Source organism: Botryllus schlosseri, chromosome 5 (genome assembly GCF_051294905.1).
Source record: "Botryllus schlosseri isolate E-star chromosome 5, Bs_hap1, whole genome shotgun sequence".
Taxonomy (NCBI): Eukaryota; Metazoa; Chordata; class Ascidiacea; order Stolidobranchia; family Styelidae; genus Botryllus; species Botryllus schlosseri.
Window position 1 is genome coordinate 11,473,875 of NC_137240.1, and position 27,624 is coordinate 11,501,498.

The 27,624-nt window shown below is 40.4% G+C and overlaps 4 protein-coding genes across 7 annotated transcripts in view; 2 read left to right on the forward strand and 2 right to left on the reverse strand.

The window, feature by feature from the left end:
* Positions 1-12,127, forward strand: part of LOC145439716 (uncharacterized) — a 33,362-nt gene extending 21,235 nt beyond the window's left edge. For 3 of the 4 annotated variants that reach the window (XM_080317278.1, XM_080317279.1, XM_080317280.1), the window contains 17 exons: positions 738-892; positions 948-1,182; positions 2,219-2,446; positions 2,522-2,567; positions 2,906-2,933; positions 3,480-3,537; positions 3,590-3,679; positions 4,021-4,085; positions 4,933-5,141; positions 6,436-6,560; positions 7,105-7,330; positions 7,680-7,820; positions 8,228-8,320; positions 8,389-8,508; positions 10,962-11,135; positions 11,485-11,613; positions 11,808-12,127. In XM_080317278.1, the coding sequence (XP_080173404.1) occupies positions 738-892; positions 948-1,182; positions 2,219-2,446; positions 2,522-2,567; positions 2,906-2,933; positions 3,480-3,537; positions 3,590-3,679; positions 4,021-4,085; positions 4,933-5,141; positions 6,436-6,560; positions 7,105-7,330; positions 7,680-7,820; positions 8,228-8,320; positions 8,389-8,508; positions 10,962-11,135; positions 11,485-11,613; positions 11,808-11,983 (2,298 nt within the window). In that variant the 3' untranslated portion in view covers positions 11,984-12,127. The remainder of the gene's footprint in view (positions 1-737; positions 893-947; positions 1,183-2,218; positions 2,447-2,521; positions 2,568-2,905; positions 2,934-3,479; positions 3,538-3,589; positions 3,680-4,020; positions 4,086-4,932; positions 5,142-6,435; positions 6,561-7,104; positions 7,331-7,679; positions 7,821-8,227; positions 8,321-8,388; positions 8,509-10,961; positions 11,136-11,484; positions 11,614-11,807) is intronic. The other variant, XM_080317281.1, reaches the window with a different exon arrangement.
* A 51-nt stretch (positions 12,128-12,178) lies between these two features.
* Positions 12,179-15,569, reverse strand: LOC145439761 (DNA repair protein RAD51 homolog 4-like). Its single transcript, XM_080317384.1, has 7 exons — positions 15,447-15,569; positions 14,607-14,668; positions 14,346-14,546; positions 13,900-14,012; positions 13,127-13,326; positions 12,867-12,962; positions 12,179-12,399 (listed from the first exon to the last, which is right to left on the reverse strand). The coding sequence occupies exons 1-7, from the start codon at positions 15,526-15,528 to the stop codon at positions 12,179-12,181; spliced, it is 975 nt and encodes a 324-aa protein (XP_080173510.1). The 5' UTR covers positions 15,529-15,569.
* Positions 15,570-16,919: 1,350 nt separating this feature from the next.
* On the forward strand, positions 16,920-19,483 carry LOC145439737 (ubiquitin carboxyl-terminal hydrolase 5-like). The gene has a single exon (XM_080317348.1). It carries the CDS (start codon positions 16,985-16,987, stop codon positions 19,394-19,396), a length of 2,412 nt encoding a protein of 803 aa, XP_080173474.1. The 5' UTR covers positions 16,920-16,984; the 3' UTR covers positions 19,397-19,483.
* Positions 19,484-19,943: 460 nt separating this feature from the next.
* On the reverse strand, positions 19,944-24,167 carry LOC145439745 (phosphatidylinositol-3,5-bisphosphate 3-phosphatase MTMR2-like). Its single transcript, XM_080317355.1, has one exon. The coding sequence runs from the start codon at positions 22,805-22,807 to the stop codon at positions 20,957-20,959; it is 1,851 nt and encodes a 616-aa protein (XP_080173481.1). The 5' UTR covers positions 22,808-24,167; the 3' UTR covers positions 19,944-20,956.
* Between the last annotated feature and the right edge of the window lie 3,457 nt (positions 24,168-27,624).

A 27,624-nucleotide genomic window follows, 5' to 3' on the forward strand; every position in this document is an offset into this window, starting at 1 on the left:
GATTTAGCGGTGATCTTGCGTTCCTAATTTTTGTAATCAAAGAACTCAAACACTGGAGGAACATCGTCTAATATTTAAGGAGTCACGACTTCAGCAAGGAAACATAGGGGGCTGCTTAGGAATGCTTTCATAATTGCACTTTTTTGGAGCAAATGCCGGATTTATTTGAAAGTAAAAGCTTGTGTGGAGAATATAACAGGTCATGACTACATCTGAAAGTTATGCATGTATTTGTATTGCCTTATGCTCGTCGTACTTTTCTTGACAGAATATAAGAGCAAGAATAAATACCTGTATGTGAGAGATGTGCCTTTGTGGAATTGACACACTTAGGATAACATAAAAATTGTAATGCTGGCCTGATTGGTATTTCATCTGGGACTGTTTGTCAGTAATGTGGAATGAGAGATGCCAAAAGTCTCATCTTTTATAAGGATAGAGAGATAGAGAGGTGCATTGAAGCAATGACTGAAGAATATTTGTGTGTCACAAAATGAAGTATACTTTGAAAACATCGAATTCCGTTTGTTCAAATTCTGCAATGACGTGCTCAATGGCTGTTTAAACGGCTCATAAAATATTATCGTAGATCTCAAAAACTCCCAGGACCCCACTCTGACATATCTGGTATCTATTGTATTGATATTATCTTTGAAATTGCCGAACAAAAACATGTAGATCTGATTCCAATATATTTTGTTTTTGCTATCAGCAATGGGTGTAATATACTTTCACAGGTAAACAATGAACCGTTGCATGACTTTGGCGATCCAGAATTTGTTACCCCAGAAATTGTCAATGGTGAGCCTGTCGCAACAGTGACGGATATGTGGTCTCTGGGAATTTCTGTGTATGTCGCCCTCACGGGAATTTCACCTTCACACGGCGAAAGGTACCAAGCCGGCATACAAATAGTCATTTTATCATTTCAACTCCACGTTTCACAGCGACTATAACACTCTGGAAAAAGTAAAGGAGCATAAAATCGGGTTCACAAAATCGTTCGCAGCCATATCAGACCAGGCCATTGATTTTTTGAAGCGATTGCTTGTGGCCGACATGTCGATCAGAATGAGTTCGGCGAAAGCTCTCCACCACGACTGGTTGAACGGAAACATCAAGAACTCTGGTACCCTTTCGAGTAACAGATTGAAGTACTTCTGTTCGCGGAGAAAATGGCAGGTTCGCAACTATTTCTTTTAAACATTACGGGTGAATGCAAAAATTGATGAGGTAGCGTTATTAATACACAGAGATACATGGTTTCCGTAATAGCTCATTTTCTATTTCTCTATATATTCTAATTAATGCTGTCATGTAATATAGTTTTGAAATCATAAATTTGCAGCTATTTTATATTAGTCGCTAATAAGCCTCTTGCAATTTTCCAAGTTGTGCTGATCTATTAATCAGGGTTGTAATGACTCGAGTCCGACTCAAAATACGGAAATGACTCGACCCAACTCGAGTCAATCTGTATATTGACTCGACTTGGACTCAAGTCATTTCGCATGACTCGAACCAAGTCACATGACTCGTGGCTCAAAGGTCCAAGACCGACATTTCATTGTAATTTCGAAGAATAGTAAAGTTACCATACTATTGGGATTTCGTCAATTGGTCCTGGTGGTTGAAAGTTCGACCAGAATCTGCTTAAAGTAAGGAAAATTAGTATGTTATAAATGCGAACCATTCGATATCACCAAACAGAGTTCTGAAAAGGGGGTTTAACAAGACTTTAACTGGAAACTGAGCAGTCAACAGAATGACTTGGACTCGGACTCGAGTCATAATACCATAATGTGACTCCGGCCCTCTGCTCGCTGACATGGACTCGGTGGTAAATTGAAAATGACTCGACTTGACTCGAGTCAAAACCATAAAAGTGAGAATGACTTGTGACTCGGAGCCTTGCGGCTTGGTTACAACCGTGCTTTATTGTATAAAACTTCAAGTCAGAGTCAGATAGTAAAGGGTCGAGTCCGAGTCCAAGTCATTGTGTTCACTGTTCAGCTTTGAGTTCATTCCGGTTCGACCCACTTTTTTCAACTCTGCTCGAGTGATATAAAATGACTCGCATTCATAATATCGTAATTTTCTGCAGTCCTAATAGTTCCTGGCCCTATTTTCCAAGTATCAGGAGTGATAGATGAAATACCAATAGTGTGGTGAATTTACTACTCTTCGAAGTTAGAATGAAATATCTATGCGATTACAGAGATCACTAGTGGGACCCAGAACAACCCTAACCCACCGGTCGATATCGTCGTTACTCAAAAAAGAATACGACTCTCTCTCAATTGCTATACCGAGAGAACTGGCAAATGACGCCGTGAGCTCTTCCACCGTGACGGAATCCGACGACGAAGGCGCGACGTACCAATCGTGGCCACGGTCCGGATCGCAATTTCGCGAACTGCGGAAAGGCAGTAGAAGTCCTGTCAAGGTGTGGAAGGATTAATAGTAAATTTTGGACGTATGCTTCATTCAAATATGGGTTCTTCGTTTTCTGTGATATCAGATGGAGAAGGATGACTCCGACAAGCGACGCGATATAGGAAGTTTCGGTAAATTATATTTCTTTATCTGTATCCGCTTCAATGCTGTATTCGTGTCATTTTGAGTTTGTTTGCCGTGGACAATCTTGGGTTGAATAAGGTCATTTCTAATAGATTGCAAGCTTCATTAGAATGTAGAAAGCAGATTTTCCCATGCCAAGTATGAACATTATTTATTTCACGTTTTTCCTTATCTATCGTATTACTCTGTCTGTATGTTAAAACTCGGTCATTATAGTTTCTAAAAATTGTGTAGTCGGCCTGTTGTAGTAGTTGGCTAAGAACCCACTAACATGTTGTTGTGCATTGTCGGTATTTTATCGATTAGAATATTATGCTTGTTGCAGGGATACATTTTGGAAATGCGAATATGAGGTATGTGTGTGCCTACTTCTTTTTGCTCACGATGGTAAGCAGGGGTGACAAGTAACAAAAATATCTACATAGCAACTCAGTTACGGTGCCATTGCTGGGGGGGGGGGGATTGCTCCTTTAGCGTACCAAGACTCATTTTTTAACAGTTTTTTAAGCCAAATTTCATAGTCGCTGGTTTCAAAATCTCTTCATATCGTTTCTATTTATAAACTTGCATCATTTTTTATGGAAACTGACGACAAACCAAATTTTAACCATATAATCTACTTAGTCTAGTTTTGTCCTGTCTCACGAATTTGCAATTGTCTTTTATCTGAGAAGACTATGAATATGTTCGCCAGCTATTTCAACGGGAATCTGGCGCCAAAGGATCTGTAAAGGTCAACCTCAAAACTTGCTCTTAAAGTCGCTAGATTTAGGGAATCATGTTTCTCGAATGTGCAGAATTCATCAACTACAAGCATAGTAATTGAGTTTGATTCGATATCTTTGGATCAGTTGGAAAATTGAATGTGTCGCAAGTATAATGATCTGCGTTTCATTCAGATCGTCGGACAGCAAGTTGGTGACTCGAAAGTTCTACATGAGATCAATTGGGAAGAAGGTAACAATCAGCTATAATATGGTATCACTTATGGCAATAAATCAAATTACAGGTCAGTTTTGAAGATGATATTCATCTTGAAGACGGGAAAAAATCGAGGGGACTGTCTGCAGGCTCACTGACGGAAGTTTACGGCAGACAGGTACACCAAGAGAATAATTTCTGAGAATTTACACTGTTGCAGCCGCATGCCATCGTAACTTGAACTAGCGTTTTACAACAGTGTACACTCTGTATATTACTTGGAATTTGTCACATACTATTTTTAAGGTCATGTTTGTCTCGGCCCAGATTATGCAGTTAGAATTCGTAAGTTTGGGCCCCAGAAACTCTTTGAAACTACCATAATCATCCCATCCAACGAGCCAATAATACTGTAATAAAAAAAGAACCATCGACTCAGTATTGAACCTCCAAATATCACAGGGGATTCATCTTAATCTTCCGTATAAAGCTGTTATAATAGTTTGTGCATACTTTCAGGACCGGGTGACGTCACTCACGCGAGACGGTATTGATACTCCTAAAAGAAATCTAAAGAAGAAAAGGTATCTTATATATGCCGATAAACAAGTGCCGTTCCAATCAAACTGAGAAGATTGAAACTACTTTGACTTGAGTAATGTTGAAAGTTGAAGTATTCAATTTATACGCCTTGGTCAAGTAGTTCAAGGATAGATTTCCATTTTTTGCATGGGAAAAGCCCCCAGTGAGGCATACAGCAATGATCTCCAAATTAAACCTCGTCGCAGTCACTTTGTTAGCTCTAACGCGCATCTATTAAATTTACGTGTCACGGCGACAAGCAAACACAAACGTTGAACAGATTTTCAAAACTATCTATGTATTTTTCGTGCCACTCCTGTTGTGCTATTACTCAAGCTCTGGTCCTGTGATCAAAGTAGTCAGCATTGATTCTTGAGTAGAGGTAGAAGTGTAAAGTCAAAATTTTCAACTTAATTACAAGTAGAATTCGCAGTAGATGTGGTCGAGGAATGACATACTTTGATTAGTTAATCGGAGGCGACCACTTTAAAAATTACAAGATACACGCTCCTCACTAAAGCAAAATAACAAACAGCACATTAAATGGTGCGATTTTACAAATGATACCCTGTTACCTTGATGGAAGGGCCATATCGCTCAGGAATTAGGACAGTATCACTCGAGAAAATTGTGCAAACATATCCCGAAACAACTTTCCACTTTTCAGTATCCAAAGTGTCGATTAGTAAGGAGTTTTGCCTAAAAAACTGCTTGGTAGGAGTGGAAATAAGTTAATACCGTGACCGCTTGAGTGAGGAGAACAAGTGGGCAAAAACTTCTTCAGTGTTTGGAAAAAGTAAAAGTACTTTGCTACTGACAACATCATTACAAGCGTATATTTGTTAACAGCGCAGCTCAAATACGGCGGCAATGCTCGGCGGAAAACAGAATGGACTGGTCCTCTTCCGATAGCGACCACACTGTTCACAACGACGACAGCGACACGCAATTCGGCCCGGTCAAGAAAGGACGCGCGTCGCCCTTTCTTGCCAGCCCGGATTTTGACCAGAACGCTACTCGCGGGATATTAAAGAGTGGTTCCTCTCGAAGCATGCCAAGTAATGCCGTTTTGATTTGTGAAATAAGTAACTTCAGTCGGGTTGCATTTTTCAAAATGAACCCCCGTAAAACCACAAGGTCATACCTTCCACCCAGGGATACATACACATATCCCTGCTTCCACCCTTGTCAGTTACAACCAGGCAGTGTTGGGACAACTCGAGTCAACTTTTCAGATGACTTGACTTGACTCGACACCATCCTATCTTTCATCGTATCACAGTCTTGTGGTGTATTGAAATGATAAAATTTAAGCCATAAATTGAATTGACTCACTTAACAAAAATGATTTAACTTGACTTGACTTGGTGTTTCAAAAATGTGCATTGACACTTGACTCCAGGCAATATTTTCGAGTCAATTTCAAGTCATCAAGTAATCAGTCGATTAAGTTGCTGTAACTGTACGTACGTCATACATGCTCTCGACACGTTGACCTGTTGGAACATGCAGTCATACAACGATTGCGTGGACTGGTTATACCAGTGGTTCCCAACCTTTTTCGACCCATCGCCCCCTTTTCAAGCTCAACACCGATTATCGCCCCCCAAATTTTGGGTACCGAATAATACTGTAATTACCGGCGGGTTGACTAAAAAAAAATAGGTCAAAACTTTTCGGCTCGATGTCGTCAAATTTGATACTTTTGCAACTAGATTTCCGTTGGTCACCTAAAAAAAAAACAGGTCAGTCGTTTTGACGCGCTATCGCCCCCTTCGCTATTTTCGCCCTCCTATCGCCCCCTTCGTCATTTTCGCCCCTCTAGACCGCCAAATCGCCCCCTGGGGGGCGATATCGCCCACGTTGGGAACCACTGGGTTATACTGTCGATATGTCAGAAATAAATTGACTGCTAACAAACTGATAGAGCTTACGTTATTGTAAACTAGTAGTATTCTATCTATAGCAGTGTATTTCTGTTCTATACACGATTCAGCCCTCACCTTAACGACTCTGTTTTCTGATTTAGATTGGACTGATATACCTAATACATTTATATTTGTCTTTTACAATTGGTGCAGGCTGAAATTGTATCGTATGGATGGATATGAATGTGGATCAAGTATGGCATCATATCAATTTGATCCAACTTTCTGAGGTTTCATATAACATCATCCATCTGGCTGACAGTAACAGATGTAGTTTAGCAGTTCTTCGTGTATGTGAGCCATAGACGGACATAATACACTCGATATGCGCTACTCGATACATAATATATTTGAATACCGAGTATAATTTCTTGAACACTGACCATAGAGAGGAGGAAGTTTGCTGTAACTTATCTCAATTTAGGATCCAGAAACGATGGCAAGCCGATAAGCAGTCCGCGGAGTCGGGTTTCCTCAGCTGGAAGTCGAACTCCCAAATCGTTCAGAACCAAGCTGTTCAAGCGCGGAATTTCATTGGATATCCAGAGCGTGAGGACTGTATTGTTGTTTATTGGGGATTTCGCTATCAGCATTGTCAGCAACTGTGATCTCGTAAACTCATAATTGACCCGTACCTTGCCAAAGCCGCCTAAAACTACTGAAGTTGGAGATGAGTGGTTTCAATGTGTTAGTGTAGCTTTTGAAAGAAATTTTATCTGGTGCACCACCTATTCACTGGAGAATCCAAGACGCCAAATTTTAAACGCCCGTCTATCACTACCGAAAGATGGCTTTTGGCTAGTTATGCTGAGAATAGGCTGAATTATTGTTGGTTGGTCATGCTGATTCTTTAAACAACATTACATAATGGCAAATCACGATATAAGTGACACAAAGCTATGTGTAAACTGCTCCCTGCTTGGTACATCATGAAATGATGAATGTACTTTGGTTTTATCAATCCTGAAGTGTACGCATAGGTGGTCTGTAATGACATAACCACTCAACTAAGACAATTAGGCAAAACCTACATGAATATTCCGATTAAGTACCTCGTTTCGGACCTCTTCTGCCAATTACTCGACTATCACAGATACCGGAGTTGCGTATCACCAATGACACGGGCGGAGAGACGCAAACCTTGACTGCGGAAAAACGCCGGGCCGCCATGCGTCGCGGGTCATCTGTAGAATCGGTGCTGTCCAAAAAACTTGACTCGAGACTCGGCGGTCTGCGACTACCACTGTTGGAAAAGAATCGCGCCGACGAACCCACTGCTGGAATGGCATTGCGCAGATCGCAGCCAACGATACCAAGAGGCATAATAGATAGACTGATACTTACAGTGTTGGCATATGACAGTGAAAAATAAGACATAGGAAACTAGATTACAAATAATTATCAAAAATTGTTCATTTTGTATACAACACAAGATATATATAAACCAATAGGCGATATAACATTCGCACTATAATATAAAACGCATGCGGAAACATCGTAACTATACTATAAATACACACTGTAGTACATACATATTGACCAACCACTAAATATACATGAGGTGATTGTGGGAACTAATTAGTACTACTAATTATTACTAGTCTGAAGTACGTAACAATTTATTTGATGCAATCTTGTTGCATTCGGTATTCTTATTGTCTTTTTCAGGGGGTTCTCTGTCGAGTTATTCGGTCGAATCCAGCACGCCAAACACACCAGTGCTGGAAGGATCATTTAAAGATCATTTCAAGTCTGTTGCTCATTCGGACGAGTTGATTCGCTCCAGAAGTGATTTTGCCACCAAGAACAGTGAGTTTAGTTTCATCATGTTGTAAACACAGAGGCGGTCACTTGTCACTAACGAAGGAAGTACTCAACCAGGTTTCTCTACGTTGCACTCCATGCTCGAGTGGTTATGTGTTGTCCTTGAACAGTTTTTCCAGGCAAAACTACATACTTTTCACACTTTATATTTTGAAAAGTCAAAATTACCTTTGGGATGAGTTTACAACACTTTTGTTTGTGAAATCGTCATAAGAGCCGTATGAAATAGACATCATGATCGCAGCTGAATTTTTTTCAAAGGTTGCAGCAAACCAGCGGTTGGCAGCGTTGTGTTTGGGGTTTTTAATTTTTAGATCACACCATTTTCTGCGATTAAAAACACATTGCCTTGGCCCTAACAGTTGATTCTCAGTAACCCACATCATTCACAGAAACAAGGATTGATTCTGCCAGGCTGTCATCATCCTCGGTACGTACTGAACTCCTCCGAAGCCGAAGTCCGTCGAAATGGCACGCCACTGACTGTACGTAGGACTTGCGTTACCCCACCATATGTCCAGTTGTCCACACAATCACACTCATAATATCATAGGTTACGCGCCGTTCTTCAAAACAAAACTTGTAAGCCAAGGAGTGACAAGCAAGCAGGTTTCCGCGACTCTGCTATGTTTACTCGATGCCAGCCCGCCACCAGAGGTGACATGGTTCAAAGGTAACGACGGAATATAGCATTATTATCGTTGAAACATATTTAAAGCGTACATGTGAACCCTACAATAGTAACATGGCTTGAATGGTGTGTCTGAGTAGCATCAATCAATTAACAGTACCTAAAGAAAACTGCCGTCTAGTCCAATCATTTATCAATAGGGCGATTTTTTTAAACTTTAAAACGGAAGATTTTGACTGTAAAAATCAAAATTTTGACATTTTTTGACCTTAAAAAACAAAATTTTGACCAAATTTGACTTAACATATGCAAACTAGGTGTTTTCTCACATTATGTTAGAATTGTACTACTTATCTTCATTTCTGGTTGGAACTGTCTGTTCTTACGAAGTAGTTTGGCCTGAAAAAAAACTTTTTTGCTTCAAAAACTGACAACTTTTTATGTGAAAAAACTTTATTTTAACAAAATCTTGCCCTATGAAGAATTCCAGTAGTTACATTGCACATTATGGTGGAAATAATTAAAAAAGATTGTAGTACAACGAAAGATATTTTCCTATATTCTCGGGTAGAAAGTGTCTGTCCTTACTAAGTAGCTTGCCAAGAATGGAGAAAGAACGTTCAACAGCAGCAGTTGTTGGCTGACAACACTGAAGTTGTGCGTACACTGCTGGTGACAAACCGAGTTGCTTCATTCTGGAAATGGTGTCAACAACTAGATCAAAATTTTTCAACGTGCGCTTCTTGAACTAAAAACCATGCGATGCCCACGCAGTCTTGCTTCAGTTGAGATAATGCGGTATGTTGAGCATAACACCATGTCAACCTATTTGTTTCATTTGAATGTTTATGTTTCACAATGAGCAGACAATGGTCCGCCTTCAACGGTAGACCTATAAATTAAGCTACAAGCTGTAAAATGTCAAATGATAAGTTTGCGGACAATGCAAAATCTACGATACAAACAAAATGAAGGTTGCAAAAAAGTTTCAACTTTGTAAACAATTTTGACATTTTTTTACCTAACGCTACAATTTTGACCTAATTTTGACTTTTTTTGACATGTCAAAAAAAAAAATCGCCCTATCTATCAATAATTTATTTGAGGAGAAAAGCATACTTGTGATTTGGATTCATCTGCATAATTACTTAATATTATTAATATTGCAACTTAACCAAGATGATACGTTTTGATGTGAAAGTTACTCGATGAGGTGGTCAGTAATGAAATACTTTTCACTTTTTGGGAGTATTTCGGAGATTTTGCCTACTAGTATTACATACTCAAGTGGTTGTGCTTTCATTCTACTTCTATTCGAACAGGTTTTAGGCAAAACCATTTGCTTTCTGCAATTTGGATTTTAAAGAATATAAAGTTTATGTCACCTTTATGAGTGACATTGGCAAAAGAAGCCAATGAAATAATATCCTGGTAACTGAATATGAATATATGATGACTGGGCTTGGAATCAATCTGTGTATTGACTCGACTTGTACTCAGTCATTGCGCGTGACTCAGGCCGAGTCATATGACTGTAGAGTGTAGACTGGGACTGCCAAGACAGGCATTTCATTGTAATTCCTGAGAATAGTAAAGTTAAAACACTATTGGTGTTTCGTCTGTCACAGACGTTCCCAACCTTTTTCGAATCATCGCCCCCTTATCAAGCTCGACACAAATTTTCGCCCCCGATACTTACGTATCCGAAAAACATGACATATATATGGAAATTTTATTCACCTAACTCTGATCGTTGGTAGTTGACTAAAAAAAGGATCACTTTTCCGAGTAGGTGCTCGGGAACACTGGTTTGCGCGTCTTCTTTCTGTTGAGTTGACCTTTTTAGTCAACTTTCGTGTCATGTGCAGAATGAGATGTCTACAGATGTATTTTTGGTCGTGTTAATTAAATATATCTCACAGGACTTTCTAACATTATTGCCCCCTTGTTTCTCAATCGGCGACATTGGGAACCACTGGTACTTGAAAATGCTACAAAAAAAAACGTTTAAAGCGAAGCATTTGATATCACCAAGCGGAGTTGTAAAGAGTGGGTTTCACGTGACTTCAATTTGAAAGTGAACATTCAACACAATGACTTGGACTCGAGTCATAACACTATGACTCAGACTCTACCCTCTGCTCCGTGACTTAAACTCGGACTTGACTCGGTGGGGAATATAAAATGACTTGATTTGAGAAACTATAACAGTGAGGTTGACTTGTGACTCTGAACCTTGCGACTTGGTTATAACCCAGCCATCGACCTCTCTCCTTTTCCATGTCAACATCCTGTAGATTTGGCGTCTTGGAAATTGCGACATCCACACACCGAAATTTACAATTCAACTTCTACTGGAGTAACTGACTCCTTGACGGTCCCTAGTTACGCATCCAACTTCAACCTGGGTCTAGCGTGGGCTGTTAGTCATATGAGTTCGCCGTTAACCATGCTTTCTCATCTATCATTGAAATCGTTGTTTTTTGTGGTGATAGATGACGTGGAAATAGATTACAGCGATCGATTCGACGTTATTTCGGAACCATCCATCTCAAGATACCAGCTCAAAATTCGAAGTTTGCGTTTGCCGCCCGATTTCGGAAAATACGTCGTCAAGGCAACCAACAAGCTTGGCACTATAGAAAGCTCGTGTACATTGTCAGTGGCTGGTATGGCGCTTGCATTTTTCAATTATACTTTGGTATCTGTCATGGAATTATGAGCCATTTAGTATCCCTTTATGTGCAGTGCATACATATTTCCCTTGAGAAAAGATAGTACGTGGTCATGCTACAATATTATTGTACAGTATGCATTTATTCTTGATATGCTACAGCGAAATTTAGATGTCGTAACATTTTGCTTACCCCCTGCCCATGAATACTTAAGATGGTTCAAAATTTACAGTGTAAGTACGTGACATCGCCTTTGCACACTTCCGAATGTATTTTGCATTGTGTAGGCTATATGTGTCTCTGTTTATATTGCAATATGGAACATATTCATTTTGCATTGCAGTTGTCCCGGATAAACCATCTCGTCCTGTTGCAATGCAACACATCGATGGTGCTGTTTGGATAAAGTGGAACCGACCTGACAATTGTGCTCCAAATCCCCTTCAATACCGCTTGGAATATAGAGATCAGGGTATGGTATTGCCAACAAATCTAGAGGTTTATCAACCTTTTATCAACTCAATACTTGTAGTGCTGCTAACATTTAATACGCAGTCCCCTGTGTAGTGTGTAGGTTGTAGCATTACTCATGTCTCCACAATTTATGAAACGACTTACTCAATTCCCACAGCGCTGTGTCGTAATTTATACATTTCTGGATTACAGAGGATATGAAATGGGTGGTGGCAGAGGACATGATCAAAGACACTACCTGTTGCATTCGAAACTTACGCAACGGAAGGTCTTGTCGCTTCAGAGCACGTGCAGAGAACAATGCCGGAGCGGGGCCATACAGCAGGGTTTCTCAACAGCTGGTGATAAGTGGAGACTCCTCTGTCTAAATAACTTTGTTCCTATATATATATAGAATATTTCCATGTATTAGCACCTATGGCAGAAAAACATTGATTCACACGCATGCTGCAATGCATCTCTTCTCTATATGAACTGCGCCTCTATATTGACAATAAACAGTCAACCCCACATTTTTAGCAGCATTTGTCCCATCAGGTGTATCAGCAAAAAATGTGTCATCCTCATTTTAATGTCAATGAAAATTGGGCGTTGCCTCGGGACTTTTCCCACCCAGCGTTGGTGATTTTCAAAGTGACCGTATCGCCCGCGACAGCATGCGGTGATTTGACAATTCTCACAGTGATTGGGTTGTCTAAAATCGACATGGGATTCCGAAGTCCGTTGGATCTCTCCAAGCAAAGCACTGTACTAGGAGTGGTACCCAAGAGAGATCCTCTTTGGCCTGCAGAAATATACACAGAAAAAGTCAAAATTATCCATCCTGCTAAACTTTCAGCTATTCTGAAGAGCGGTGATTCTCCAACGTCTTACTCGTGTACCATATTGATGTTTTAACAGCATTTTCCTACCACCCCAGTTAAGTAAGTACACACTTTTCAGTTTGTCAGATGAAATGGTGAATCGAAACAGTCATGCTTTGGGGAAAATTGAGAATGTTTAGAGCTTAGTACAGAAGATAAATTGGCCAGAAGCTGTGATCATTTTACAAATAAAAATGATATGAATCCTTACGCTACTCTATGACTGCATATTTTAAACACTTTCAATGTCGCAAAAGGCAACTCAAGTTGAAGCAGCTGAGGCAATCTAATTGAGTACAGGAAAAAAAGCCTGCTTCATTCCGTTAGGAACTAGAGGTCAACATAACCAACAACATTGCCGTTGCTCTATCAACAAAAACACCCTTACCATCATCCGATGACTGTGAAGTCACCAGCACTGCAAGAGCATAATCTTTAGCGAGTGTGGCCAGTTCCTGCTGTATCAGTGTCAACAGCGACTGCGCTGAACAAATTCAGAGAGTAATTACTATCATTGCTACTTCTTACTCATATATATTTATATTCTCACTAGCATAATTATGTACCATGCCATATAAGATACCAGCACAGTTCAACATGAATTTACTTGAGACTACCAAGGGATGATAAACTGCATAGGCCATATACCTTCAACAAATGGTAATTCCATCATCATAGACTCTGCACCAAGGGAATCGACGATGACAGCTTTCATAGAGCCCGCGAAGGAATCGCCCGAACCAAGTAACTTTTTTGTGGCAGTTACGGCGTCAAGCAAAGATTGCACATCAGGACAGCAGCATACACGTATTCGAGATAGCACTTCGCCAATAGAGCAGTCCTGTAATCTATCAAAGAAACACGGTGTTCCAGAAACCAGTAACTATGGCTCAGCCATCCGTGCTTGAATCAAATTACAGCTTTCTAATGTTTTTAGTGATATAAAATGCCAGCAATATTTTAAAATCTACTTGTCTTGAATGAGTGTGAGCACTGGAGCAGTGCACATGTAACGGTATTGTGTATGGTTACATGCACATCACCTGAAGCTTATGAGGTCTTTCAGCATGCGATTGACTAGAGCAAGTCAGTTAAGATCATTGTTGGGAGCTGTCAAACAAATACCAAGTGGCAACAATGTAGAAATGTCTCAATATGTGAAGTTTATTACATAAAACACAAAGGCACACTCATGATTCGCGTCAATTCATCCGATTTGATATTTGAAACACGCGATTTGATTGATTTGAATCGAACAGCACAAAAATGATTGCAATCAGTGATTAATAGTGCTCATCGTTGGTAATCAGACTAAAAAAATTTCAGTATGGCTTACCAAAGCAGCTGACCTCAAAAAGAGATGTTGAGAAGCTGATCAAGTGCCGTATCGCATATCGAGTGATAAAAAACAATATTAGCACCTGCTCTGCACTAACTGCGACACCCGAGCGGCACTGAATCCGTTATCTCTGTCGATATACAGCACACTTTTTCCCAGTGTTAGCGCAACATCGACTGCAATGCTTGTACATAACTGAAAATAGAAAGAGTGTGCTAAATGCAACACAGATTTGAATTCGCCAAATATAACGTGTTCGGTAGTCCTATAATTTCATTCAGTAACAAGTTATATATATATAATTATATCATCCCGGTATACTTACATTCAGTAGCAAGTAATTTACAATTATATCATTCCTACGTAAGTTTGTTGGAAATACAGAGTTACTGACATTGGTTTTTGTGCATAATCACGAATTCCGGCTGGCTTGTTTCATTACTATAGCCAGCCTAGACAGTATTATGCATCATAAAAATCGATCAGGCAGCAAATAGTTGAAATTATCAATAAAACTACCATCTTTACCTGTGTTTTGCCTGAAGATGATGAGCCGATAATTTCAGTTACCTCCCCAGTATAGACACCGGAGCATAAGATGTCATCCAACGCTCCGCATCGTGTCGAAAGAATGGATAAGGTTTTAATGGATTGCTCCAAAAAATTCAACCCGTTAAGTGGGAAAGAAGAATGCTGAGCGAGTAGGTATCGTTTGATAGAGGTGATGGTCTGAGAAAAAATGAATTGCAAAATCCATTCAAACTACGCATCTTCAGTATGCGATGCAACCTGTACTGGTATTTTACTGGAACGGCTCAATTCGATTGGGTCGGATAGAACGAAATCGATCACTGTAAAAATCAATGAATAAGAAGTTCATATCTATATACGAGATAAAGGAAATTTATAAAAGTGGTTATTTTCATCTGCACCATCTGCTAGTTTGACGATGGAGATGTGAAGGAGCTGCAAGGTTAACTATTTTTAATCTAAATATTTTAGAAACGAATTGGAAACACTCAAAATTGTCAGCAACTAGTAGAGAATTGATTCGATTTCTGATATACAATGTTTTTTTATCAAATTCTCCACCAGTTTCTGACGATTACCCCCGACGAGTGTCAGCCGAAAATATTCGGGTTCATTTCAATATGAATAGAATATACTATGCAATTGTATATTGAAGTTCTGTACCTTCAAGAAGCTCTTTTTAGGCCAGTCTGTGACACAGTAATATCAGACGTACACTACTTTTTTGCATTTATAATATATTATTATCTCCCCTCATTTACACCCTCCCATCACCTTTAGCCATGCAAATTTGCCTCACCAACATTTTGATGTCATTTGCTGACAATACCAAACAACAAAGGCCTGCAATATACATCATTATGGACTGTGACGAAATGATAGAAGTCGAATAAATGAAGATTCCTTGTGCTGTGTTCGTGATCAATAATTATTTGTGGAGTAGCTCGAGCATTTGCATTAGGATAAACATATCTTCAGTTTCCCTGTGTTTATTGGGCCCATCATTTCAAGGCAGGTATCAAGAACTTGAACTAGGTAGTTGAAGTCTGATTGCAATGCAGGATATGAACAAAATAGCATGGTAGCCTACTTACAAACCTGTTTTAATCCCCTGAGCTGCAAAGGAATCGATTACAACTTCGGTCATTAACGGACACAGACCAACTCTTAGCAGAGGCATTTTGGCAGATTATAATAATTCACCTCATAGTTCAGGCTGAGCTGAAGGAAAACATTTAAAAAAAACAATATGTCAATATTTCAAATACATTTCAACCAATATCACAGAATAACATACATCAACTATTCCACGGTGCAATCTATGTGGCTTCGAATTGTTAAATTCCCAGTTGCGCAACTGTGAGAGATTTATTAAACGCCAGTTGTGCAATGTGCAGAAGCCTCCTACTTAGGTCTGCTCACGTCGAGTTGAATTTTTGTTTTGACTTTTTGTTGTGAATTATATGCCTCAGTGATTGTTGCAAGACACAGTTGCAGAACTAGTGTGCCTTCTTGTAACTGCACCTGCACAGCACACCACAGCTATATCAAATACCTTGTACCTTCAAAACTCATGCATGTTATATAACTATTGTTACATTAGTTAATCTATGAATAATGAATATATATGTACTCGCTACACACGTGAGTACGTCAGTGTCATATACTTATGTAGGTTTTTGCAGCTCCATGGAAACATTATCTCCATATCAGTGGTTGGAGTCTCTGGTGTATTGAATATTATATATTGAAATTCAGTCGTAGCTCATTAGGTAGATCTTGGTATTCTAAAGTAGGTAAAGTGGGTCTGTTCATTCAAAATGAAGCTATCAACTAACGTCCATCACTATATCGCTCATCCTCATTTATCAGAGACATAAGTTTGCATTGAATGATTCCTAATTTTCCCACCGACAAAACATTTTCTAGTAAATTTTGCATGTTCGGCGACATCTGTCTTTCATCCATTCTGGTCCGTCGACACATAGAGAGGTTGAGTGCCCGAGTGCCCCTCAATACCGTTGGTTACGCTACAAGTACCCTTGTCTAGTTGCGCGTGTGTAACAGATGTTCCTCGACATTTGACATCAGTTCTGGTTTATAGACGTGGGCGGACACGGTGTCTTTCGAAGTCATTTGTTACCTCATAGGTATTTCGTATCTGTTGTCTGCACTATCAATAGACTGAGCCTGCTAATATGTGAGGCCTGTAGATCTGATTGATTGACCGCTATACCTTTCTTTTCACTGTTGCAATTCTTGTATAGTACGCCGTACTACTACTGAGTACGGCATCTTCAATTGCAAAAAGTATAGTAAAAATGATGATGAAGATATCACACAGCTCTTCCACTTTGAGCGCCAAGGCCCTAACCCCTAAGGGTGGCGATAACTGCCCTCTATACGGTCGTACCGGTATCTTCTGTTGATGTCTAAAAATGCCTATATGGAATCTCTGTCCATTTTTTGAAATAAATCCTGCGTGATGAGAGCTTTTCTATATAGAATAATTAAGGAATTAAACAGAAAATCCTGCGTGACGTTGCCACCAATTCCAACCAGGTAAAAATGTCTGTTATAGTCGTCTAATAATTTACCTCCATTCCTAGCTATTACAGAAATCTTTTGCAATAAACATGGTTGAAGACATCGGAGAGTTTCTAGTGCCCTATTTACCTGAAGTAAAGCTCCCTCGTAGCAACGACAGAATCTACAAAGATGAATGTTGCTTGGGGTTTGACACTCCAAAGTCCGACAAGGGGCTGTACATGTGTATGCGCACTTTCAAATCATTCGGCCACGAGTTCGTGATGCAGTACCACCAAGCAACCGGGAACCGCGTCTTTCTGAAATTCAAGAAGAACCCGATACCAAAAACTGAGACCGAAAAAGATACTCAAGCTCCGACTAAACTAGCGATCGGCGTTGAAGGCGGTTTTCAAGGTACCGAAAAGGAGCAGGAATACTCCGAGGAGCACACGATCGTTATTTTGCCTGACTTCATCGAGATTTCCACATCGAATATCGAGAGCATTCCATTTCACCTATTGAATTGCGTCGAGGCTGTGATTAGGCATGATTCCGCTGAGCAGCAGGCTCTAGTTTCCTGGGAGGGAGATGTACGTCAAGTATCCCGTCACAGCGAGACGCTGAAACAGCTCGACGGAGTAAAGATACCGCCTTCTGGGTGGAAATGCACAAATTGCGATTTGACCGCAAACCTCTGGGCTAATTTAACAGACGGTACTATTCTCTGTGGTAGAAGGCATTACGATGGTTCGGGAGGTAACGATCACGCTTTAGAGCATTATCGCAAAACGGGCTACCCACTAGCGGTGAAGTTGGGCACAATCACCGCAGGCGGCGCTGATGTATATTCATACGACGAAGATGACATGGTTATCGATAGCAAGTTAGCCGAGCATCTTGCTCATTTCGGCATTAACATGATGAACATGGAGAAATCTGATAAAACGATGACGGAGTTACAAATCGATATCAATCAAAAGCTTGGTAGCGAGTGGATCATACTTCAAGAATCTGGAAAAGAACTGACGCCAGTCCACGGTGCGTATCTGACTGGTTTGATTAACATGGGCAACACCTGTTACTTGAATACTGTCGTTCAAGTTTTGTGTAGTATTGAAGAATTATCAAATGCATATCTGTCGCAACGTGAAAGCATCTACAAAGCCTCGATCGGGAATGATCCGGCCTCGGATTTCAACACGCAAATGGCTAAAATATTCTGGGGCTTGTCCACAGGGCTGCACTCCTCTCCTAACAACAACGAAGAGTCCGGCATCAAACCATCCATGTTCAAACAACTAGTCGGTAAGGATCACGTTGAATTTTCATCGGGAAGACAGCAAGACGCACAAGAATACTTGCTGCATGTGCTGTCGCTCATGGAAAAACACGGTAGGAAAATCGCGATCAACCCGACTAACGTGTTTAAATTTGGCGTCGAGGAAAGGCTCGAATGCGGGCAGAGCAAAATGGTGAGGTATTCGGCCAAGTCTGAATATATTATGGAGCTGAATATACCGACGGAAGCCGCTACAAATTTGGAAGACCTCAAGCAATACGAGTTGGAGCAGAAGGGGAATAATAACGAGGTGAAGTTTACGGAGAAACCGAGAATGCGCGTGCCCTATTCTGCCTGCTTGGAGTCGTACTTTAAGCCTGAGGTGGTCGAGGGATTTTATAGCCCGGCCGTAAAAGAGAAGACCACCGCCTTGAAATCGTCGCGGTTTTCCTCGTTTCCCAACGTTTTGGTCGTGCATTTGAAGAAGTTCACGTTAGGCGACGATTGGGTTCCGAAGAAGTTAGATGTTGACGTCGACATGCCGGATTTCTTGGATCTAGAAAAATTTCGAGCTAAAGGTATACAAGATGGTGAAGTGCCTTTGCCGGAAGAGGAACAAGAACAACAACCGAAAATTAAAGTGGATGAGGAGATGGTCGCGCAATTAACGTCCTTTGGCTTCCCTCGTGAAGCATGCGTTAAAGCCGTCCATTACACTGGCGGTGCCGGCATTGAAGCCGCAATGAATTGGTTAATGGATCACACCACCGACGCAGACTTTGCTACGCCCATGTCTAACCCTTCAGAACCGGCCAGCATCGCGGAAATCAACGACAATAACATCGCAATGGTAATGAGCATGGGGTTCACAAGACACCAGGCTCTGACCGCGTTGAAAGCTACCAACGATAATGTGGAGCGCGCAGTGGATTGGATATTCAATCATATCGACGACATCAACGCAGGCTCCGAAGTGCAAGGCGATGGCGAATCTTCAAATAAAGTATCTGGCGACCACAGCAGCCCTAACACATACCAAGATGGTTGCGGCAAATACGAGCTCTTTGCGTTCATTTCGCACATGGGTACGTCGACTCTTTGTGGTCATTACGTATGCCACATCAAACGCAACGGCAGATGGATTATCTTCAACGATGAAAAAGTGGCCGAATCGGAAGAGCCTCCGAAAAATCTGGGCTACTTGTATTTTTACAAGCGTCGCGCCGAGTCTTCGTCATGAAATTGAGGTGCTGCTGAATAGTTGAATTTTCTTTTCCTATTGATTTCATATTTTGCAAGATCCATTAAATTGAGTTCAGTTCAGTGATTTTGGTGTCATGTCAGATTGTAGTTTGACTTGCTGCCAGTTTGAGAATAATTGAGACGAAGCCACTTTCAGGTACTACTGTCCTGTCCTTATTTTGCAATTTGAGCTGCGTAACGTTGTTACACTAATCTGCCGTCACCTATAATGGTCACTCGTCAACTACAATATCCTTCGATACAGTCTGCAGTAATTCTACTGGAAAATAGGCCTGCATTGTTTGCCAACCCCACTGGTTATAGTAGTGATGCACATGTCGTTTCTCGATTACTTGTCTGACATTCATCAGAGGTTTCGTATGCCTGTCACAACATTTATCAGATGAAGTTGAACAGATGAACAATGCCAGGTCACTGAACCTACGCTGCTACGTATGCCAAATCACCAATATTTTTCCTGTAAAATGCAGCATGCAATTGCAACACTGATGTCTCGGAAAGGCTTCTGAAATTCTCATTAGATATAGAGTATATTCCATTTACTAGCATCATTTTGTAAATCACAAAAAAATTGAATGAATGATGAAAAGTTGTACAAAATTCATGTTGAAAGGATAATATGACCATCAGCAATTATACTTGCTTGGGACTAAATATACCCATAAAGATATATCAAGGTGTGGCAAGTAGTATGGTCCTAGTCAAGCATCACACTTAGCATTTAATCATTGTGCCATGTTGAAAGTTGACCAGCAGTAGGGTCATCTTAATAATGCAAATTGAGAACTTTCTATAGAAACGTGTTAATCATATCTTGCACGTTACATCCATTTATCTACACAGAAACCAATGTCAGTGGCCAATGATCATGATTCTATCATTATGTGGCTACTACCATGCAACTTCGACAAATTGCGCAATAACCATATTTCTAGGTTGCTGAACATAGCATTTAAACAATTCGTAATTGAACCAATGAAATATCTTTGAAACGTACTTTTCTGCCTTGTGTCGTAATATATAGTTCATGGTATACTTCGAACTTGAGGTACGTCACAATGTTGCAATGTTGTACTAAACTATTCAAAGTAGCCAACAACTCGTCCAAGACCAGTAATAGAATACTTTTGAAGCAAATTTCATTACATTTCGACAGTAGGCTGTATTTTCGGGATGTTTGGCAGTATGATGGAGGCTAACAAACAGCGTAAGTGGCAGTTCTTCCAGAAACACGACTTCGTCTCGCATAAACTTTCATAGAACCATCCAAAAGGAAGCAGCATATGAAATTATGAATATCAGCTTTCGAGTAGCATACATTCGCCGTAATTACAGGTCGGGTTGACTTCGATTCAATTGAAACCCGAACGGTCTGCGAAATTTGCTAAAAGCTTGAGAACCGCTGATATAGAGAGACTAATCTCACCCACTCTATTTTTTCCTATCCCTACATAACAATTCGTGGAAATAAACAATAAAATCTTGAATACTATCGGTAAGTGGAACGCCACGAATCATTGCTGGAGGGGTGCGGTTTTCATGTGTGCGCGGTCACCGAAACGGCAGGTATCTCTGCTCCGGAAACCTTTTCCGTCTCTCGTTTTTCAGCGACTTTCCTCTCTAGCTCCTCCACTTTCTTTTTCAAGTACTCTCTCACGTTCAACAGCTCTTTGTGTCGCACCGCGACAGGTTCCTGAGACTTAAAAACCGCGTTCCACCGACAATAATATCCCAACCACAGATCAATGTGACGCATCGACGCCACCGGAATCAACACGTGATGATTGTAAGTGGGCGAGTACAGCGCGTTCAAATAATCTTCCCGATGCACGTTCACCATCGACCAAAGCGACACCGTGCGAGGTCTCACATCTCGCCTGCGCTCTCTGTCATTGTTACACAAGAACGTCCCGAAAAGACAAGAATACAGATGATCCAAAATGGTGACCAGGAAATTTTCGTTAAATTCAAACGCGGCGGGAAACTGCTGCGTGATCTGATAGACGCAGTCTATGAACTGCACAAAAACTGGCGAGCGTTCCGCGTCTGAGTGGTTTTTATCGCCATGTCCTATCCTCTGTGAAAATTTGTGTCCGAAACTCAACCACTCCTTTTCGATTAAGACTTCGAAACCTTCGATCGTACGATAGTAACTATCCAACATGATCATGGATAACGAAGTTAACTGTGAGGTTCTGTCCCATCCGTCGCTACAGTGCACAAAAACAGACGCCTTTGTGCATTCGACTTGATACGCAATCCGCGACGCAGTGGTCAGTATCGCTTTGATATGATGCAGCCACTGCGTTTGATCCAACATTGAATGCCAGTTTTTCGACAAGGAAGACGTTGGTAAGAAACAGATGTCTTGAAGCTTCCGCAACGACTCTCTCATGACGTGAATGTTGTGGATATCGCAAAAGTTTAACTCAGTGTTTTGATACGCATCATTTTTCTCATATCCACCGCCGAGAGCCACGTTTGCAAGTGCATTGGCTTGGGGTCTCGCGTCGAAGATTAAAAGCTTGTGAGCATGAGGATTCGCATCAAGCACTAGTTTCAAGTATCTTTCATCTTCACGACTTCTCTTATTTGATATACCTACGAGAGGTTGCGCTCCTCGAGTAATTGTAGCTTGACTGTCTGGATGAATCCAGGAGAGAACGGGAATTCTTCCTTTGCTACGAAATTGCGCGACATGCTTCAAGTCATCATCAGTGGCCGTGGCGGGCACAACTAATATGTGAGGGTAGGTTTCGCACATGTCGTACTTTGTGTTGATTTTGGTAAACCGCCAGCCGTCGCCACTGTTTGAGATGCCTTGCCTTGAGAATTCGTTTTTTACGCTGTACACGTTCCATCCCTTCACGTCCTCTGGATACACTTCCTTGTAATGATGAGCGAAAAAAGGCAACTTGCTAGTAATCGGAAAGCAGTACTTGTTGAGTTCGTCCATAATCTGATGTCTTTTGTGATTGTCGGGTTTCATCGTGAACCTAATCGATCTGATGTCTTTGCATAGAATTTCGATTCCGTACGGGTTTTTTCCTTCCGAACTCTTTGCGGACGCTGTAGCGCCACCTGCTTTCTCCACACGACTGATAGTACACAACGGCAGTTCCAACACAAAAGGACTTTCCGATTTTGTAACGCCGTGGAACATCAGCTTGTAATTGGTGACTGTGATTTTCCCTGGTATCAATCCCAGATATGGGCAGACATAATTGACGTCTTTCGGGAGGAATATCAACACCTCTTCACCAGCTAACAAAGGCACGTCGTCTTGTGATTCGTTATTATATTTGGGCAGTTCATCATCGTCTGAGCTGAAACTTTCACTCGGAGGTTCGCCTCCAACGGCGCCGCCATGTTTCTGTGCAGCAGACATTACAAAAGTAGCATTAATTTTGCCAATCTGTTGATGATATAAATAAACATCTTATATAAAGCGTAGAACATGCCATGACGATATTTAAATGAACATTAGGATTTCCAGGAAATACTATGTGATTACATCTCCAGATTTTTTCAATAGATTTTGACGCAAAGTTGTTCTCATACTCAATTCAATTTATTGCTAGTAATTTCATCCTTTCAATACACCACAAGATGGCGATACAATGAAAGATCGGAAGGTGTCGAAACGACATGGAGTATTCTTTGAAATCAGACACCCACCTGGCCCAGGCGATATAAAAAGGAGGCATGCACACTGAATGAAAAGTAAAAGAAGATATTATAAAAGGCCAGGTGATAAGAAAGGCGGCACGTGTCGAAAGGCGAGATCGACATGTCAGGTCGTGGTCCGGTACAAGAAAGCGCTAATTAGTAGTGATTCGGTAGGAATTGTTTGTATTTCAACTTGAATGTAAACATGCTCGATGACTGCCTATGTTTAATAGCCGGCGAGATACAGTTCCAATCCACAAATCAGGTCAGGCATATTTGATAGAGCGATAATCATTTTTGTCCACCATATGATAGTTGGACGACGTGGACTGAATACGAAAATATAAATATTATGCAGACATGGGCAAATCGTGTCGATAACAGTCAAGAAGGTTGCTTCTACACTTTATGGGTGGCTCATGTGTATTCAACAGATCCTTGAAAGAGATACATATCCCTTACCGATTCATTCAGATGAATGTAGAAGCCGAACTTTTCAGATATCACACAATTATCAATATATAAAATTTCTAGATGAACAAATTGAACATATAGGCTATCCTTGTCGTGCACTTAATCTCAGCTGCAAAGCCACAAAAAACTACAACATCAGGTCCTTCATATCATAGCCAGGGGCCCAGTTTCAGTTGTGCATTCAACAAATCACCGCTCAAAACATTCAGTGTCCTAAACATAAAAGATATGTGCGTAATCTAGAAATTGCCAAGTTTATGTATAAGTTCCATTGCAGTGAATATAGAGCGAAGTCACGGACAAGAAACTTTCAATGATATCTTTACCTCAGAATCAAAAGCGCACTTTCGTATGGTCGACAGGAAAGATCATCGCTGTATCAAAAATATGCCGGACCTGATTTGTGGAACACCATCTCACTGACACTAGTCGAGCATGTCCTCCATATTGTCAGCACTTAGACTCAAGTCGAAATACAAGCAATTTCTACTGAATAAATACTAGTCAGTGTTCAAGTTTGCTGGACCACGACCTGACATATCGATCTCTTTCGCCTTTCGTCACATGTCACCTCATTTTGTCGCTTGTTTATGCGTTCCTGCAAACGCTTTGACTTTCTTCCCACGAAGCCACAATCACATCATAGTGGCACCTATATTCGTACACTACATTACTTTGTTGAAGTAATGTAAGTAAGTAATATGATAAAATATAATATAATGAAGTAATGTAGTGTACTAATATAAGTGCCACTGTGATTGTGGCTACGTGGGAAAAACGTCAAAGTGTTTGCAGGAACGCATAAACCAGCATGTCCCCAGATTCATCTGAACACCCTCAACTCATCCACTCAAGCTTGATGCTGAGTGATCAAAGGCCATTAATTCTGCAATCGGCAAACACCTGTTGTGTTTGATAATACGATTTGCGCGAATATTCATCGAGACGACAGATTTCGCGTTATTGGGAGGGGCCGTTCACACTTCCATTTGTGTGCCTTGGAGTCGGCTTTTATGAAAATACACCTGCCATCTGCCGAAACTCTGTCAACAGAATACCACCTGGGAATAGTGCATTGAACACTCTCTCATTCAAAGTTTCATGCTGGTGACCTCATATTTTGTGGTGCGAGTGTTGATATACAATGATGCCTGATTGGAATCGCTGGCCTTTTTGCCTGATATATCAGGTGAGCAGTGATGATTTTCCAGGTTAAAGTAATTTAATAAAAAATAATTAAAAAATGAAATATAGTGTGAGCACAGGACACCGATTTCATACCGGCAATGATATTCTTTCCAATTCTCTACTAAACTACAAAAAACAATTAGACAAATTTGGTCTTATGGTCTTAAAGTGACTTTTTAGAAAAAAAATGTCTTAAAGACCAATCGGTCTTAACAATGATTTTTCGTCTCAAAATTAAGACTGAAATCGCTGAAAAATAAGACCATTGTCGCCCACGAGTGCTGTGTGGGGGTATTCATGTCAGTATTAGGTTCTGCATGAAGGGAAGCGTAACACATATACCTGTATTCGTAGTTCATTATCTAGCCTACCTATTATATATCATTATCATTCTATATAATACTCACCAATTTGTATACAATCCTCCAAACAATATATAGTGTAGTTTGAGTGTATAATAGTATTTGTGGTGAGAGCGACGTGCCAACACCATTGTGTCAGTGAAAAGTGACAAGGTACAGTACTTTGAATTTTTGTTCTGGTGCAAATGCATCCTGTATTTGACTTATTTGAAGTGTGACATGTGATCAACGAGAAATGGACAAACATGGCACCACCAAATACGTTTTGGCTCTCCGCTCTCAAGTTAGCACTAGATTGTATTTGCAATGACCTTTGATGGATCAAAATTTGTCAAATAAACCTAACTACGTCTTGTGCTCCGGGCTCATAACAATTTCCATTCTGATTTATAAGACTACGGACCATGATGTTTCTTGATTAGCAACGTTCGTCTAAAAAACAAGACCAGAAAAACTGATGCATCATAAACTGTCTCAATATGCTAGACATCATAAACTGTCTCAATAAGCTAGTTATGTCTTAGAGCTCCTGGCCCATGTCAACTTTCCGGTCTCATTTTTAAGACCACAAATCATGTCGTTTCTTGATTAGCGAAATTTGTCTTAAAAACAAGACCAAAAATACTGACACATAAAAATTATCTCAATAAGCTAGTTATGTCTTACAGCTCCTGGCCCATGTCAACTTTCCGGTCTCATTTTTAAGACCACAAATCATGTCGTTTCTTGATTAGCGAAATTTGTCTTAAAAACCAGACCAAAAATACTGACACAGCAAAAACTGTCGTAATAAGCACAATATGTCTTATAAGATGTGTTTTATTGGTCTTGATGCGTTTTATTGGTCTTATTTGTAAGACCAAATAATTGTGACAATTATATATGGTCTTACAAAGCTGAATCGGTCTCAATTTTAAGACCAAAAATACTGACACAGCAAAAATTGTCTTAATAAGCACAATATGTCTTATAAGATGCGTTTTATTGGTCTTGATGCGTTTTATTGGTCTTATTTTCAAGACCAAATAATTGTGACAATTATATATGGTCTTACAAAGCTGAATCGGTCTCAATTTTAAGACCTCAATTCATCAGTGAGACCAAAATTGCTGAAAATGAGACCAAATAATGCCAGATAATGCCAAATATCTCGGGGTTTTACTGGACTCGAACATGTCCTGGAAGAGTCATATTCAGTCCCTAGAAACTAAATTATCACCGAAGTGCGGCCTGTTCTACAGCCTTAGGCGCTTCATGCCAGCATGGGTTCTTCTGATACTCTTTAAATCCTTAATCCAATCGAAGTTACACTATGGCATCCTCTGTTGGGGGGCTGCCAGTAAAACTGCACTCAAGCCACTGCAAAAACTACAACATAAAGTACTCCGAATCATAGCTAGGGCCCCAAAGGGGCCTGGCTGCCCATCCAACAAGTCGCTGCTGAAGAGATTCGGCGTCCTAAACATAGAAGATATGCGGAAACTAGAAATCGCCAAGTTTATGTATCAGTTCCACTGCGGTCGTTGCCCCGAATATTTCAATGACTTCTTTACCTCGGAATCAAAAGCGCACAAGTACAACACACGCGCGTCCACGTCGTCCAAATATCATATGATCGACCGAAAAGATCATCGCTCTATCAAATATGCCGGACCTGATGTGTGGAACAGTATCCCGCCGGCCATCCGACAGTCGACGAGCATGTCCACATTCAAGTCGAAATACAAGCAATTACTACTAAATAAATACAGTCCATCCTCAAGATTACCGGACCACGACTGACCTATCGATCTCGCTTCCCATGACATGCCGCCCTATTTATTGTCGCTTTCTTTTTCTATACTATCTTCTTTACTTTCATTCAGTGTGCATGCCTCCTCTTTATATATCGCCTAGGCCAAGGTGGGTGTCAGATTCCATAGACTGCTCCTTGTCGCTTCGACACCTTCCTGTCTTTTCATTGTATCGCATTTTTTGTGGTGTATTGAACTGATAAAATTGCTAATAAACCAATGATGATGATGATGAAATCATCCTCATTTCTTAAATTTGAGACCAAATTTGTCTAATTTTTTTTTGTAGTGTATATAGTTGCTGACGGGTGTAAGCCGAAAATATTCGGGTTCATTTCAATATGAATACACCATTCAATTGTATATTGAAGGTCTGTACCTCCAGAAGAGGAAGCTCTAGAAATTAAATACCTATACCGTAGTTTAGTTAAGATAACTATAAATAAATATACAGTAGGGCTGTTCAAAAATAACTTTTTTTCCTGAATCTTGCGGGTTACGTGATTAAATCGTTAGGTTGCCTTAAAAAACGACGCAAACCAAATTTGAATTCATTCCAACCAATATTCGCGGATTTCATAGAGTTTGAAAATTTCGAATTTGCCTATGAATGCAAAAAAAAAATATTTCAAATTCTTCTTCCAACGCCATAAAATTGTTGCGCTGTCTTCAAAAACGATGCAAAACAAATTTGACTCAATTCCAAGCCGTAGAAGCGG

Bases quoted from the DNA above. Each gene is read 5' to 3' on its own strand.
- LOC145439737 (XM_080317348.1), top strand. From the start codon at position 16,985: ATGGTTGAAGACATCGGAGAGTTTCTAGTGCCCTATTTACCTGAAGTA.
- LOC145439745 (XM_080317355.1), bottom strand. From the start codon at position 22,807: ATGTCTGCTGCACAGAAACATGGCGGCGCCGTTGGAGGCGAACCTCCG.
- LOC145439761 (XM_080317384.1), bottom strand. From the start codon at position 15,528: ATGCCTCTGCTAAGAGTTGGTCTGTGTCCGTTAATGACCGAAGTTGTA. The intron at 14,669-15,446 runs GTTTGTAAGTAG...TGATTTTTACAG, and splicing joins AGCTCAGGGGATTAAAACAG to TGATCGATTTCGTTCTATCC. The intron at 14,547-14,606 runs GTTGCATCGCAT...ATTTTTTCTCAG, and splicing joins CCAGTAAAATACCAGTACAG to ACCATCACCTCTATCAAACG.